General features: G+C 38.6%; 1 protein-coding gene across 13 annotated transcripts in view; it reads left to right on the top strand.

Annotated features, from left to right (window-relative positions):
• The window catches only part of LOC140483308 (serine/threonine-protein kinase PAK 5-like), a 203,182-nt gene that overhangs the window by 107,462 nt on the left and 79,322 nt on the right, over positions 1 to 16,398 (top strand). For all 13 annotated transcript variants that reach the window (XM_072581495.1, XM_072581488.1, XM_072581483.1 and 10 more), the window contains one exon: positions 12,081 to 12,304. In XM_072581495.1, the coding sequence (XP_072437596.1) occupies positions 12,101 to 12,304 (204 nt within the window). In that variant the 5' untranslated portion in view covers positions 12,081 to 12,100. The remainder of the gene's footprint in view (positions 1 to 12,080; positions 12,305 to 16,398) is intronic.

Below are 16,398 nucleotides of genomic sequence, written 5' to 3'. Positions count from 1 at the left end.
GGTTCTGTTTTTAAACTTTAGCACAGTAGTTGGCCTAAGAACAGTTAGGGATAAATAGGTCTAAAATTATTACTCTCTCTTGGCAATTTATGAACGTTATATGGTCATAATTTTAATCCCCAATTATGATTTCAATTGTTGCTACCATAGTCTGAGATGGGCGAAATTGAGTGTTCCTCTGACTTATTTGTTCATGAAATAGGAGCATCATTGGCAAGGTCAGTGTTTAGTCCCCATAAATCTTTACCCTTGAAAAGGTAGTGGCAAGCTGCACCCTAAACTGCTGAAGGCTGTTATGTAGAACACCAACTATGCTGTTGAGTTAGAGTTTTGATTCGGCAATGATAAAGGAATGTTGTATTTTCAAATTCAAATGTTTGGAGGTGGCATTCTTCAATAATTTATACTGCAGTCTAAATCATTGTATGTTTTCTTTGCAACTCCTATTAGGTTACGCATTTTTGTTAGTCCAAAATAGAGATGTTGAGTTGTAATCTTTCCGCAGCACTGGAAATCCCTTTGTTCCGATTCTTATCTACTTAGAGTATAAAATAGGTTATAAATGTCTGATAGTGAGTTAGATTAGATTCCCTCCAGTATGGAAACAGGCCCAACAAGTCCACACTGACCTTCCGAAGAGTAACCCACCCAGACCCATTCCTCTACCTATATTTACCCCTGACTAATGCTCCTAACACTATTGGCAATTTAGCATGGTCAATTCACCCAACCTGCATATGTTTGGACTGTCAGAGGAAACCGGAGCACCGGGAGGAAACCCACACAGACACTGGGATAATGTGCAAATTCCACACAGACAGTCACTCAAGGCTGGAATCAAACCTGGGTCCTTGGCGCTGTGAGGCTGTAGTGCTAACTACTGAGCCACCGTGCCACCTGATCTTATCATTTTCTCACTTACCTGGTGAGGCAGAGAGGCGAGCACTGAGGGGCTCTTGCTTCTGGTCAGAGGTGGCCTGGTGTGACCCGCTCCAGGGACAGTGTCAGGTAGGGAGTTTGACTGGGGTGGTACACCTGTCACACCGTAACACAGGTGTCCTAAGGCGAACTCAGAGAGGATCAGAAGGGCAAAATCTCACTTGATCTTGATTTTCAGTACGAGTACAGACCGTGGAAGTTGGGGCCTCGTGATCCTTCTGACCTTTTGGGTTTTAAGCAGAAGATGTCAGCAAAGTTACTACAGGGATAACTGGCTTGTGGTGGCCAGGTGTTCATAACGACATTGCTTTTTGATCCTTCGATGTCAGCTCTTCCTATCATTGTGGAAATGCTTGTTTTATTGCAGCGTGATGAGTTTTCATGAGTATAATTTTGTGTGCACCTCACATTTAAACAGATGTACCTAATCAGTAAGTTTAATTAGATTGCTTACAGCAGCAAAGATGTTAATGATCCAGAAGATGGGGTATTATCTTAATATGGATATTAACTTAATACTTAATAAAATAGCAAAGCTCGTGCTTTATCGTGAATTATAATCACAGTTTTACGGATATGGATATAAATGGTTCTTTTGAAATGAACTGAATTTAAAATGTTTGGATCTTCCAGCTTGCAATGTGTTGTTGTCCTTTTTAACTTTATTATGATTCTTTCCTTTCTTTAGGAGCTTTAAATTGTTAGTTGTAAGATGTAAGGAAGGTAATGTAAAACTTCAAAAGGACAAGTTGATAAATGAGTGGCGATCTATTTTGATAGGAAGCTCAGGGAATGACAAAAAGAATCAAGGGTACAACTCTAAAGGGGTTGGAGGTGCTGAGGGGTGTGGGTGTATATATATTTAGAAGTCATTTAAAGGTGGCATCACAGGTTGAGAGAGCTTGATAAAGCAAACCGTATCCAAGGCTTTATTAGTAAGAGAATACATGACAATAGCAAGGAAATTACTATTGAACTTTAAATAAGTGGCATTTAGGCCTCAGCTGGAGTATCATCTAGTTTTGGGTGCCGCACTGAAGGATGTGAAGGCATGGGAGAGGATGAAGAAGAGCTTTATGAAATTGGTTTCAAGGATGAAGAATTTCAGTTACAGGGCTAATTTAGAGAATATTTTGCGATCTTCCTTGAAGAGAAGACTGAGAAGAGTTCTCACTCATGAAAGGGTCAAGAATGAGAGGGCACAGATTAAAATAAATAAAAGTTAAAAATTATATAAAGAAAATTTTCTTCATGCAGCAAATAATAATGGTCTGAAATGCACTTTCTGCGATAGTAGTGGAGGCTGGTAGCTAGAGAAGGATTTGTTAAAGGTGTACAAGAAAATTTTCTGAGTCAGTATGTGGATGTACCTACTAGAGAAGATGCAAGACTTGACCTATTCTTGGGAAATAAGGCAGGGCAAATGACTGAGGTGTCAGTGGGGAAACACTTAGGAGCCAGCAACCATAATTCTATTAGTTTTAAAATAATGATGGAAAAGGATAGACCAGATCTAAAAGTTGAACTTCTAAATTGGAGTTAGGTTAATTTCGACAATATTAGGCAAGAATTTTCAAAAGCTAATTGGGTGCAGATGTTCACAGGTAAAAGGATGGCTGGAAAATGGGAAGCCTTCAGAAGTGAGATAACGCGAGTCCAGAGACCGTATATTGCTGTAAGGGTGAAAGACTGGTAGGTGTAGGGAACACTGGATGACTAGAGAAATTGAAGGTGTGCTTAAGAAAAAGAAGGAAGCATATGTCAGGTATAGACAGGATAGATCAAGTAGGAGTATACTTAAGAGGAAAATCAGGAGGACAAAAAGGGGCATGAGATAGCTTTGGTAAATAGGGTTAAGAAGAATCCAAAGGGTTTTTGCAAATACACTTAAGGACAAAAGGGTAACAAGGGAGCAAATAGATCCCCTCAAAGATCAGCAAGGCAGCCTTTGTGTGGATCTGCAGGCGATGGGGGAAGATAGTAAACAAGTATTTTGATCAGTGTGTACTGTGGAGAAGGATATGGAAGATATAGAATGTGGGGAAGTAGGTGGTGTCATCTTAAAAAATGTCCACATTAAAGAGGAGGAAGTGTTGAATATCTTGAAATGCATCAAAGTGGATAAATCCCCAGGACCTGATCATGTGTACCCTAGAACTCTGAGAAGCTAGGGAAGAGATTGCTGGGCCCTTTTGCTGAGATACTTGTATCATTGATAGTCACAGGTGAGGTGCCACAAGACTGGAGGTTGGCTCACGTGGTGCCATTATTTAAGAAAGGTGGTAAGGACATGCCAGGGAACTATAGACTGGTGAGCCTGGCATCGATGGTGGGCAAGTTGTTGAAGGGAATCCTGAGGGTCATCGATGTACACTTATTTGGAAAGGCATGGACTGATTAGGGATAGTTAACATGGCTTTGTGCATGGGAAATCATGTCTCTAAAACTTAATTGATTTTTTTGAAAAAGTAAAGAGGATAGAGGACAGAGCGGTGGATGTGATCGATATGGACTTCAGTAAAGTGTTCGACAAGGTTCCCCATGGGAGACTGGTCAGCAAGGTCAGATTTCGTGGAATACAGGGAGAACTAGCCATTTAGATGCAGAACTGGCTTGAAGGTAGAAGACATAGGGTGGTGGTGGAGGCTTGTGACCAGTGGAGTGTCACAAGAATCTGTGCTGGATCCACTACTTATTGTCATTTATATAAATGATTTGGATTTGAACATAGAAGATATAGTTAGTACGTTTGCAGATGACACCAAAATTGGAAATGTAGTGGACAGCAAAGATAGTTACCTCAGTTTACAACGGGATCTTGATCAGAGGACCAATGGGCTGAGTAGTTGCAGATGGAATTTAATTTAGATAAATGCGAGGTGCTGCATTTTGGGAAAGCAAATCTTAGCAAGACTTATACACTTAATAGTAAGGTCCTGAAGTGCAGGTTCATAGCTTCTTGAAAGTGGAGACGCAGGTAGATAGGATAGTGAAGAAGGTGTTTGGTGTGCTTTCCTTTATTGGTCAGAACATTGAGTATAGGAACTGGGAGGTCATGTTGCGGCAGTACAGGAAGTTGGTTCGGCCATTTTTGGAATATTGCGTGCTTTTCTGGTCTCCTTCTTATCGGAAACTTGAAAGGGTTCAGAAAAGGTTTACAAGGATGTTGCCTGGGTTGGAGGATTTGAGCTATAGGGAGAGGCTGAACAGGCTGGGGCTGTTTTTCCTGGAGCGTTGGAGGCTGAGGGGTGACCTTATAGAGGTTTACAAGATTTATGAGGGGCATGGATAGGATAAATAGACAAAGTCTTTTCCCTGGGGTGGGGGGAGTCCAAGACTAGAGGGCATAGGTTTAGGATGAGAGGGGAAAGATATAAAAGAGACCTGAGGGGTAACTTTTTCACACAGGCTGGTAAATATATGGAATGAGCTGCCAGAGGAAATGGTGGAGGCTGGTACAATTGCAACATTTAAGAGGTATTTGGATGGGTTTATGAATAGGAAGGGTTTGGACGAATATGAGCCAGGTGTTGGCAGGTGGGACTAGATTGTGTTGGGATATCTGGTCGGCATGGACGGGTTGGACCGAAGGGTCTGGTTCCATGCTGTACATCTTTATTGACTCACAGTCTAAGTGATTGTTTATTTTCAAACAATCTTTAATATTAAAGGGAGAAAGCAGAAGAATAATTTGAGATGAGATATTCATTTGGAAAGCTGTCACACATATTAGACTGAATGGCCTTGCCCTGTGCTGTAACAATTCTGTGAAATTAAGTATACCGTTTATCTATATTTTAAATAGAAGGTCTAGAGACCCTTAACTACTGGAGATTTATTTTTCCAGATCTAATTTCTCTGCTGATGAACAATTGCTATGAATAATTAATATATTAAAGATTGGGGAATGCCAGTGTTGGACTGGGGTGTACAAAGTTAAAAATCAAAATATATTAACATGTATGTGGCTTGTGAACAACTAAAGAACTAACCCATGATTTTTTGAGAATCCACACAATGAAAGTTTAATGGTATCTCATTGCTTGCATCCACCCCTATGTTTATCTTTTCACTACTGAAACATTAATCCACATCTTAATTACCTTGTTTATCAAATGGCTAGTCTTCTCCTTCTAAGAGTGCAAAATTACTTAACTGCAGTTGCATCTTCATTTATGTTAAGTCTCAGACTTCCATCACCTTGTTCTTGTTGAGCACAGGATCCCTATCTTCCCATTTGCTTGCCCAATCCCCCTGTGTGTCTTTTGGCATTCTCTCTGTTCAACCACTGTTTTAACCCTCCATTTAGCTTTCACTCTTTATGCTTTGAAAACTGTTTAAAATCTCCCTTTTTGATTGTGTATTCAGACCCGTTGCTGAGCTTCCTGTCTGGTCCCCACACCTATCTTTTCATTCCTGCTGTGTTCACTTTTCTGCTTATGCTTTTTAAGCACTTGGAAATATTTTCTTTTTAATTTGAGGGAAATTCTAACCAAGTGAGTTACATCATTATGCTTAGTTTTGAATACATTAAGTTAAAGGTTAGTTCATTCAAAACACATTACATTTATGGGCGGCACGGTGGCACAGTGGTTAGCCTGCTGCCTCACAGCGCCGGAGACCCGGGTTCAATTCCCGCCTCAGGCGACTGACTGTGTGGAGTTTGCATGTTCTCCCCGTGTCTGCGTGGGTCCCCTCCGGGTGCTCCGGTTTCCTCCCACAGTCCAAAAGATGTGCAGGTCAGGTAAATTGGCCATGCTAAATTGCCCGTAGTGTTAGGTAAGGGGTAGATGTAGGGGTATGGGTGGGTACGCTTCGGCGGGGCGGTGTGGACTTGTTGGGCTGAAGGGCCTGTTTCCACACTGTAAGTAATCTAATCTCTCATTATTGGGCTAATTTATATTACGCTACTTTTTTTCATGTGTTGTTCTTTCATGTTAAAGCACTATTTATTTTGGAATTCCAATTTATATTTTAAAAATTAGTTTGCTCTAAAGTTTCACATTGACTGGGATCTGGACCCTCATTGCATTACTTTGGGTGTTCCCAGTCCAAGAGAAAGTAGAGAACAAGGGAGCAAAATGTTGAATTTCGGAATTAAAACCACTGGACCACAGAAGAAGGATGCTGTTTTGACTTTCTTGCTGGTGCTATTAACTTCAGCACAACTCCATTCAGTCATCTGTTGCCAAGAATATAGATCAGTGTAGATTCATATCATGTCTCTTACTGTTGCTAGCTTGGGAATGTTTCACATTATCCTTTCATTGTAGGGCCTATGTTTGAGGCTAAACAGAGCTTCATGATCCACTTGCTAGATAGAATACTATTAAATAACATAAGCAGTGCAGCAAAGTGTGACATTAGAAGTCATTTACTTACAATCACTAGGTTCAGTCCACAAGAATATTCTCTTGTTTTTCCATTTAAAAATCCAGTCACCAGCAGCACTGGCCATTCACAATTGTGCCAAAGCGCTCTTTGTCCACTTTCCTCTCTTTGACCTGGTTTATTTTCAGTAGAATGTGATGGGTCTAAAACTGCAATTATCTTGCATTATGAGAAGTACAGTCAATCAAGGTACCAGCCACTCTAACACTGAATTTCAAAGGTTTGCTTCCCTTGAGCTTTTTTCATTCAGGCAAGGCTGAGGAACATAAGACAGGTGGTGAAATGAGAATGGAACTAGTTTCTAAGCTCCATAGAATGGAGAGCAGGACTTGGGGAGAGCTACTTGAAATTATTTATAAATGCAAGGTCTGAGCTTTCCTTGTGAATCTATTATGGATGTCTGTTATATGATTCCTATTTTAATTTAGTTGAAACCCATGTGAATCAGCAAGAATGAAAGGAAGAAAGACTTAGCAGAGCATCTTGGGAAGATTTGTAGTATCTTGCAGCTATTTAGCTAATTCTGCTGAAGTATAGTCATGTCATTATCTAGGCATACAACTAACTATTTATTCACAACATAATCCTACAAACAGCAATGGCATGATTGAACAAGTAATTTGTTTTGGTCATGGTACTTGAAGTGTGCATATTACCCTTTTTAAAAAAGGTACTAAGTTTTGTTTTACATTTCTTTTGAGAAGATAGCAGTCTTCATAAAATTCCTTGCTGAAATGACAGTGGAGTATACCTTCAGTGTTGTGCTAACTGCAAGAGGGGATGTTGAAAATGAATCCAATATCACTTGTGCTTAATTCACGCAAGACACCATTACAAGATTGGAATTCTTAAGCAAGGCTTTTAATTGTATAACAAAATTTGTTTCATAACTTCCTTCATCTTTGTCTTCATCTTTCACCTGAGACGAAAGATGACTTTTTATCATTGGAACGGCGAAGGATGAGGGGTGACTTGATCGAGGTTTATAAGATGATCAGAGGAATAGATAGAGTAGACAGTCAGAAACTTTTTCCCCGGGTACAACAGAGTGTTACAAGGGAACATAAATTTAAGGTGAAGGGTGGAAGGTATGGGGGAGATGTCAGGGGTGGGTTCTTTACCCAGAGAGTGGTGGGGGCATGGAATGCGCTGCCCGTGGGAGTGGTAGTGTCAGAATCATTGGCGACCTTTAAGTGGCATTTGGATAGGTACATGGATGGGTGCTTAATCTAGGTTAGAAGTTCGGCACAACATCGTGGGCTGAAGGGCCTGTTCTGTGCTGTATTGTTCTATGTTCTATGTTCTAAATCTTGGATGACTTATTATAAATTTAAACCTTTATTTTCATGAATGAGAATTTGGGGACTAGTAAATATCGTGTTATTATACACATTTACATAATGTAGTTTTCTATTCGCTAGTATTGTGTTCTAATAAAAGAATAGATTTAAAATCTGTATAGATGTTGGCTTTCAAATTATCCACTCAAAAATTTCCTATTATTCTGTTGGTGAGTTTAACAGAAGCTCATGTTTTGTCATATCTTTTGAAAGTCAATTCGTATATGAAGAAAACCAATGAAAAATTAATCTTGAGTGAGGAATATAAGTTTTTATTTTAAATGTCATGATGTGTTACAAGGTATGTTACAAATCATCTTTTGTCATCTTAATTAAAAAGTAGTTAAGTAACAGTGTTGTTTGACATTTGCCAACTACATGCAACAGTGGGGGACAAAAAGCTTTAGTGCCTTTTTTAAGAGTAGTATGCACCGTTCAAGTACCTTCACTAGAACAAATTACTTGCTCATTCATTCCATTGCTCGCTCATAATCTGTTTCTTGACAATTTTGGAAATAAGCAAGGAAGGATAACACTAATGATTTACTTAACTGTGCCTCATGATTCTCAGCAATAATATGCTTTATAATATTGTATGATTCAGAAATAGTACTTGATTATAAAGAGTGTGTTAGATGCACAAAAGAAGCACTTTCAGCACTTAGTATAGTACAAATTCCAGCAGTATTTGTACTATACAGATGGAAATATATATAATTTTGCAAATGTAGTTTCATTGCTCATCCTTGAGTTTGATGCATAAGCTAAGAATTAGTTATAGCATTTTTTTGATTTGGATTTTATCCCAGCACTATATATGTAAATGTTAGGAAAGTAAGTTGCAGAGAAAAGTTTGATTGTTTTGTGTGGTTGCGAGTGAGTCTGCAATTTAGTCTGTTAAACGGCTGGTCACATAATATAACTAGTCCGTCTCCAGTCTAATTCTACTCCCTGAGAAGGGCTTGTCATCTTTTCTGTTCCGGCATGCCAATCCAAGATTTCAAAAAGTTATAAAGTTGAGCATACACCAGTTTGGCATTGAATGATTGACTTATTTCCAATCCCAACTTCATTCCACCTGAAGCTTGTCATCTGTCTAATCTTTGGTAACACTTCTACACCAGGTAATTGGAAATGTTTCTTCTGTGAGACCATATTACCTCCACATTTGGGAATCCAAAGTATTATCTGTGCCTAATGATAGTGTTCCATTCAGATTTTCCTCCATGTGATGCCCAAGTTGATAGATGCCATGTCTCCACCTTATCCTATACTTGTGTAGTGGTTACCTTCAAGCTATACATGATTGATTCTTTTTATTGGAGAGAGATGCCTGTGGTATTTTGTGGACTATGGTTCCTCACCTGACTTTCCTCATCCTTGCGATTTCCTCCTTTGGTTTTCGCACATGACGTGATTAAAGAATTACAAGGAGACCTTTGGTTGACAGTGGGCAGGATTTTAATTTAAATTGGTTTTCACTGGAGGATCCCTCTGTACCTCTTCCAGTTTATCATTATGGGCTTTGCATTTTCAGCAAATTGCATTCTACAGTTAACATACAGGGCGTTCTCTTTAAGTTTCTCTGTCCTGCTTCATATGCCAAGAATGCAGTTCCATACCATCATGAAAACAAGAGGTAAACTGACTCACAATTGATTACAACCCTCAGAAATTAGGTTGGGAACTTCAAGTACAACTCATAAACCTGTTCCCTCTGCACTGGAGATGTGCATAGTGCTTATGTATATCTATCCTCTGAATTCTTGTTCATATATTCTGTTGAGAAAGGGCACCTCTCAAAAAAGTTTGCATGATAAATTTAATGTTGAGCTTGAATTAAAGAAACAGGTTTTCGATATGTTGATCATTATAGACATCCTAACATGCTGAGTTTTGTGTTAAAATCTTCACAGCAAAGTACAGACTGATCTGATTGGTTCTCTGTTCAGAATTGAAAAGAATCCACATTGTAGTTTCCTAAAACATCATTGATTTTGTTTGCCGTACCATGGGACATTCAGCTCTCTTTGAGCATTAGAGTCTGTTGCTAGGATCTGAGGGGATAACAAAAAGGACTTTGTAGGCTTGTGACAGAATCACAGATTATGAAACATATTGGGAGCACTTTTGAAAAACAATTGCCTCCCACAGTCATCTCCAGAAAAAAAACATTTTGTTTGTTATAAATATAAGTTTTTACAATTTAAAAATTTGAGCATCGAAAATATCCTTTATTTACTGCATATGACTAATTGATTATCATGAGGGGAGGACTGACTGACTGGAATATTACTTTTTCTTAATAAATTCTTTGGATTTATTTTTACCATGGATAAATAGAAGTTGATGAGCTGTGTTGGAATTGCTAAGTGTGAATGGTCTGTCTGTACAGTGCATTTAAGCTGCATTGTTTGCTTTCAGTGTATATGGGAAAGGGTAATTATATTCCTAAAATAAAGGAGTAGTGACATTTCAAATGTACTGTATTGGCTTTAAAGCACTTTGGGATATAAAAAATGATATATAAGTGCCAAGCTCTCCTTTTCCTTTCAAAATTGCAATTTATTTTATATAAAGAAGTTCTGAACAAGATCACAAGTCTGTAGACTTTTTAGGAACTGTATGCACAAAATACAAATGATTCATTATTAGTTAATTCTATTTGACTTCTGTTTTAAGGTTTTTGTTTCTTTTTTATGGGGTCAGATTCTATACTTTATGTTGATAGCACATTGCTTTATTTTCACTTCTCAACTCTACGTTTCTGTCTGGCATTAAGATATAGATGAGTCAAAAATATTCTGCAACTAGACATTAGGAAAACTGACTCTATTGTTTTCAGCCATCAACATAAACACTTTTAACATTTATCCCAGCCCTTGTCTGCCCACTTGCTGAGTATGAATCAGATAGTGGTACTTGGGTATTCAGCTTGATTCAAGCCATGAGTTAGCACTTGTTTTATCCAAGGCCAATTATATCCACCTGTACAACATTACCTACATCTAACTTCACCTCCTTAATGAACACCCTCACCCAAATTTCCCTCCAACTGCTGGTAAAACTTTTTTTTTTAAAAATCCCCTAGGCACTACTTGCCACAACTCCAGACTCTTGTCCTCAGTCTTCTATGAGCTCCCAACTAATCCAAGTAATTCTTTTCCTCCCTGCCTTATGTTACCTTCAATGCATTGAATTGAACATTCTTCCACTAAACTTTTAATTAGTTGTCACACCTTGTTTCTGCAACCTCCACAACTCTTGCAGTCATGAGTCCATCTCCTGCTAAACCTCACTGCATATTTCAATTGTCCTAATATGTCTGACAAGGTTTCTATCTATAATCTTTGGAAATCTCCTGCCATACTGCTGAATTATTTCGTCACACTTTGAATAAAAATGACTCAAACCATATCTTTTCAACTAGACTTTCAAGTTGTTGAGACTTGCTTGCCTCATTATTAATCTGTTATCTTTTCCTTCTCCCTCTTTAGAGCATTTTTTTAAAAAATCAGCATGAATTCAGGAAGGTTCCTCAAATTGAGATGATTTTCTTAGGTGCATGGGTCCGAATAAAGGATTTTTAAAAAAAATTTCAACATAAAAATATTTACTTTTTAAAAACTGACCATTGTATATTCTTAAAACAATTGAATGGTACAGCGTAGTTAGCAGTAAGACATTTTCACTAGTTTTAAATTTGGTTACTCCCAGGTACAGGCTGGGCACTTTTAATCAAAATGTGTTTTGTGATTAACGCAGTTTCCAGCAGGAGAAATAAAACATTGCTAGGTTAACACTCTTTTAAAAGGATATGTCTTAATATAAAGCAAAATTGTATTGCATTACACTGTATATCATTGTCCTATTGTGCTGGTTCTTGCAAGATTTTACATTTGTGATCCTTTTAGTGCTAATTTGAATTGGAATTTAATTAATGTAATTTTAAGGACACTTCAGATGTGATTCGTCATCTGCACCCAAGTTCTGAAGCAATTAACATTAATGGTGCATAGAAATTTTGAAGTTGGAGAGAAAAAGGTAGTATGAAGTTTATCAAAGTAGCATTCGTTTCTTAAAATCATTTATTTAAAGTTGCCTCAGTTAAAATCTCTTCACCAACCTGTAAAAGGGAATGAGCTTTAGTTTCACAATGCACATTTGTCTGTGTATTTTGTAATTTGTGCATTTTGTAAGTTTGGATTCAGGGTTTGAAAATGAGGCTAGAGAATTATGTAAGTTTAGATAGAACCATTATAGAATTTAGTCTATTCTTAATAAAACCCTCCCTGCCGATGATTCTTGTATTATTCTTGCAGCGATACAGGTGACTTTTGTTTTCCCCCTTTTATCATGTTGCTAAGATTGGCAAACTGTTCACTGTGTCTTGTTCTCTCATTGGTGCAGGTCTATTAGGATTTTCCAGTATGTTTGGAAAGAAGAAGAAACGCCTCGAAATCTCTGCACCTTCTAACTTTGAGCATCGGGTTCATACTGGATTTGACCACCATGAGCAGAAATTTACAGGACTTCCTCAGCAATGGCAGAGTTTGCTTGCAGATACAGCAAATAGACCAAAACCTGTGGTTGATCCATCCTGTATAACTCCTATACAGTTAGCTCCTATGAAGGTACAGGTTCATTGTTTTTCATGCTGGATTTTATGACTTGTATTGCCTTTTGCATTTAATGCGATTATATTGAAAGAGTAGGTGTTATTATCTATAATGTAACCTTAAGATAGTTGCAACTTGGCAATAGAGTTTGTGACAAGAAATCTGCAAATAATGTATGAAAATTTAACAATTACTTAATTGTAATCTAAGAGTTTTATCACATGATTATAAAAGTAGCTTAATCAGTTTTTTTGTACTTCTGACAAAGCAGAAAGAATGAGGGACATAACTCTAAAAATTTGGAATCTCTGATACGATGCAATATGTTGACAGTCGTTCTTTTGTGTGGTAGATTAAGGTGAGAAATGATAGTCATTCCAGAATTCCTTTTCCAAGGCCTCAAGCAGTGTGATTGGCATGTTATTGACATGAGAACAAGTCCTGTGCTTTGGCTGCGTTCTACCACTTAACCGAAAGTGTTTTCGAACTCTTGGTGTTTCCTTCTGAGCCAGTAAATATTGTTGCTGTCTACAGCTTGCCTAATAGTGCAGTCTTTTTGCAAACTGAGGTATGTAAAGAAACAGCAGGCAGCAATCATTTGAAAGGCTGTTCTGTACAGGTATCAGAATCTTTATGGAAGAATACTGACATCATACAACTGATGTTTGTCTTAATACAAAGACGTATCAACATCTGCATTGAATAGGCTTGGTTCTTATTGATGGGTTTCCCTAACCATTCAACTAATATCGTAAGAACACAAGAAAAAGGAGTAGGCCGTCTGGCCCTTTGAGCCTGCTCCGCCATTCAATAAGATCATGGTTGATCTTTTTGTGGACTCAGGTCCACTTACCCACCTGCTCACCATAACCCTTAATTTCTTTACTGTTCGAAAATCTATCTATCTTTGCCTTAAAAAACATTCAACGAGGTAGCTTCAGCTGCTTTACTGAGCAAGGAATTCCACAGATTCAGAACCCTCTGGGTGAAGAAGTTCTTTCTCACCTCAGTCCTAAATCTGCTTCCCCTTATTCGAGGCTGTGCCCCATAGTTCTAGATTCATCTGCCAGGTGAAACCATCTCTCTACTACTATCTTATCTATTCCCTTCTTAATTTTATGTGTTTTGATAACATTTCCCCTTTATTTTTTTCAATTCCGATGAGTATAATCCCAGTCTACTTAATCCGTCCTCATTAAGATGACCCTCTCAATTCTCTAATCAACCTAGTGAACCTCTTCTGCACCCCACCCAGTGCCAGTACATCCTTTCTCAAGTAAGGAGACCAAAACTGTACATAGTACTCCAAGTGTGGCCTATACAGCTTCAGCATAACCTCCCTACTTTTTGACTCGATTCCTCAAACAATGAAGCACAATACTTCATATGCCACCTTAATTGCCTGCTGTATCTGCAAACCAATGTTTTGTGCTTCATGCACAAGGACACCCAAGTCACTCTGCACAGCAGCATGCTGCAATGTTTCACCCATTTGAATAATAGCCTGTCTTGTGGTTATTCCAACTAAAATGGATAACCTCACATTTATCAACATTCTTCTCCATCTGCCAGACTCTTGCCACTGGCTTAACCTATCAATATCCCTCTGCAGGCTTTCAATGTCCTCTGCTCACTTTGCTCTACCACTCATTTTGATGGCATCTGCAAACATTAACACACTGTACTTCGTCCCCAACTGTAAATCATCTATGTAAATTGTAAACAGAACCACCAATAAAATGATTATAATGACTTCCTGCAATAGATGTATTTCAATATCTGTAGTCACAGAACAGATCCATTTTGATGGAGGAGTGGCATTGGGTATATAGAAACACAGAAAAGAGGAACAGGAGTAGGCCATTCAGTCTTTTGAGCTGTTCAGTATGATCATAGCTAACCATCAACACAGTTTACTGTTTAACTTTCTCCCCATACTCTTTGATCCCATTTAAGCCCGAAGAACCATATCCAACTCCTTCTTAAAAACATTCACTACTTTGACCTTGTCTTCTTCCATAGAGAATTGTACACTCACCATTCTCTGGGTGAAGAAATTTCTCTTCATTTCAGTCCTAAATGCCCTACCTTGTGTCCTTAACTTGTGATCCCTATTTCTGGACTCCTCAGCTTTTGGGAACATCTGCATTTATTCTGGCAATTCCTTTAGAATTTCATAGGTTTCTATGAGAACCCTCCCCCTCTTCTAATCTCCAAGTACTCTTAACTGATCCAGTCTCTCTTCATAGTCAGGACATCCTTTCTGAAGTAGAGATACCCAAACTTCACACAGTACTCCAGAATGTGGTCTCACCAAGGCCCTGTACAATTGCAGATACTCATCGCTTCTCCTGTATTCGAATCCTGTCACCATGACAGGGCAACATACTATTTGTCTTGTTTGACACCCAGGTCTCATTGCACCTCCCCTTTTCCCAATCTATCACCATGCAAGGTAATAACTTACTACCAAAGTGAAGAACCTCATTTATCCACATTATGCTTCATCTGCCATGCGTTTGCTCACTCACTCAACTTGTCCAAATCACATTGAAGCATCAACACAGCCTCCTTACAGCCCAACCTCCCAAAAGCTTTGTGTTGTCAGCAAACTTGAATAGATTACATTTAGTTCTCTCATCTAAATCTTAAAGACATATTGTGAATAGCTGAAGCCCAAGTGCTCTAGTCACTGCATTCCATTCAGAAAAGGGTCCATTTAATCCATCTCTCTGATTCTTGCCTGCCAACTAGTCACTCCATGTCACTACACTACCTCCATTGAAATGCTACTGTCTCATATGGGATCTTTATTGAAAGCCTTCTAAAATTAAATCACATCTACTGGCTCCCCCTTATCAATTCTACTAGTTCTCCATGGTGACAATTAAAGCAATACCCATTTACCTCTATTTGTATTTTCAAATCATCAACCTTGTAATGAATACTGCCTTCATTTAGATTGCGTTTGTCTTTGTCTTTTTTAACATTATTCCAAATTCTAGTCTAATTCAACGCTTGCATCCATTTTGTCTACCTTTGAACTTTGCTTGCTACATTTCTACTTCCTGCTATCGTTTTTCTTCCCTTCAATCTAACCCCTTGCTCAGATTGCCATTCACCTGCAAATTGAGTTAAACCTTGCTGAGTAGTACTAGTAAATCTCACTGTGAGGATGTTAGTCCTAGTCCTACAAAGGTGCAAGCTGACTATCATATACAGGTGTCATCTGTCTCAAAATTGGTGTCAATATCTCAGAAACTGGCTGTCCTTCTTCCACAGACTTACCAGCCACATGTTTAATCGCTGAATCCTCTGTTCAGATGCTCACTAGCACTGTTTGGTATATTGCAGCTTTTCTGTCAATGCTGGAAAGCCTGTGGATTCTAAACTAGGGTACTCAGATATTATCTGAAGACTATTGGCTACCACTACAGATTCACAGTTGAGTTGTTCAAAATGTTCTTTCCTGCATTAACTAATGATATTGTCATCCTTAAAGACAGAGACATAATTTTATGAATGAAGGCGATTTTGTCCATTTATTTAGTTTACAGATGGCCCTCGTAGCTTTGGACAAAATCAAAGTCCACACTTACTTCGAGAGAGCTTCATTTCAGTTAGTCGCACTGCATAAAACACTCAATGCACTGTATAGTAGCTCCCTATATTTATTCTCACCTAATTAATCCTCAATAAAATATGATCAACTGTTACAAAACCAGAAAGTGCTGGAAACATTCAGCAGGTCTGACAGCATCTGTGGAGAGAGAAATAATAGAGTTAGCCTTTCAGGTCCAGACATTCTCCTTCAGAACTGATTTGTAGCTAGGAAAAGATTGATCTATGTGCTGAAGATGGGTTGGGCGGGTGGGGGGAGGAGGTGATGGAGTAGATGGAGATGGAGGCCAAAGAGAGAGAAAATAGTTGGGCAAAGGTATATATTGTTTCTAGTAGCAGCACATATGATGACAAGGCTTGGTGTGAGGGGATTGGGGCAAGGACAAGAGAAAAAGTGCTCAAGTTGTTAAACTCGATATTGAGCCCAGAAGGCTGCAGAAGTCGTTGGTGCATGACAGCAAGCCCAAGACACAGATGTTGGCTAGGCA

The sequence above is a fragment of the Chiloscyllium punctatum genome, chromosome 11 (assembly GCF_047496795.1).
Source record: "Chiloscyllium punctatum isolate Juve2018m chromosome 11, sChiPun1.3, whole genome shotgun sequence".
Taxonomy (NCBI): Eukaryota; Metazoa; Chordata; class Chondrichthyes; order Orectolobiformes; family Hemiscylliidae; genus Chiloscyllium; species Chiloscyllium punctatum.
Note: the sequence above shows the minus strand (reverse complement) of the source record. Positions and strands in the feature narration are given on the sequence as shown.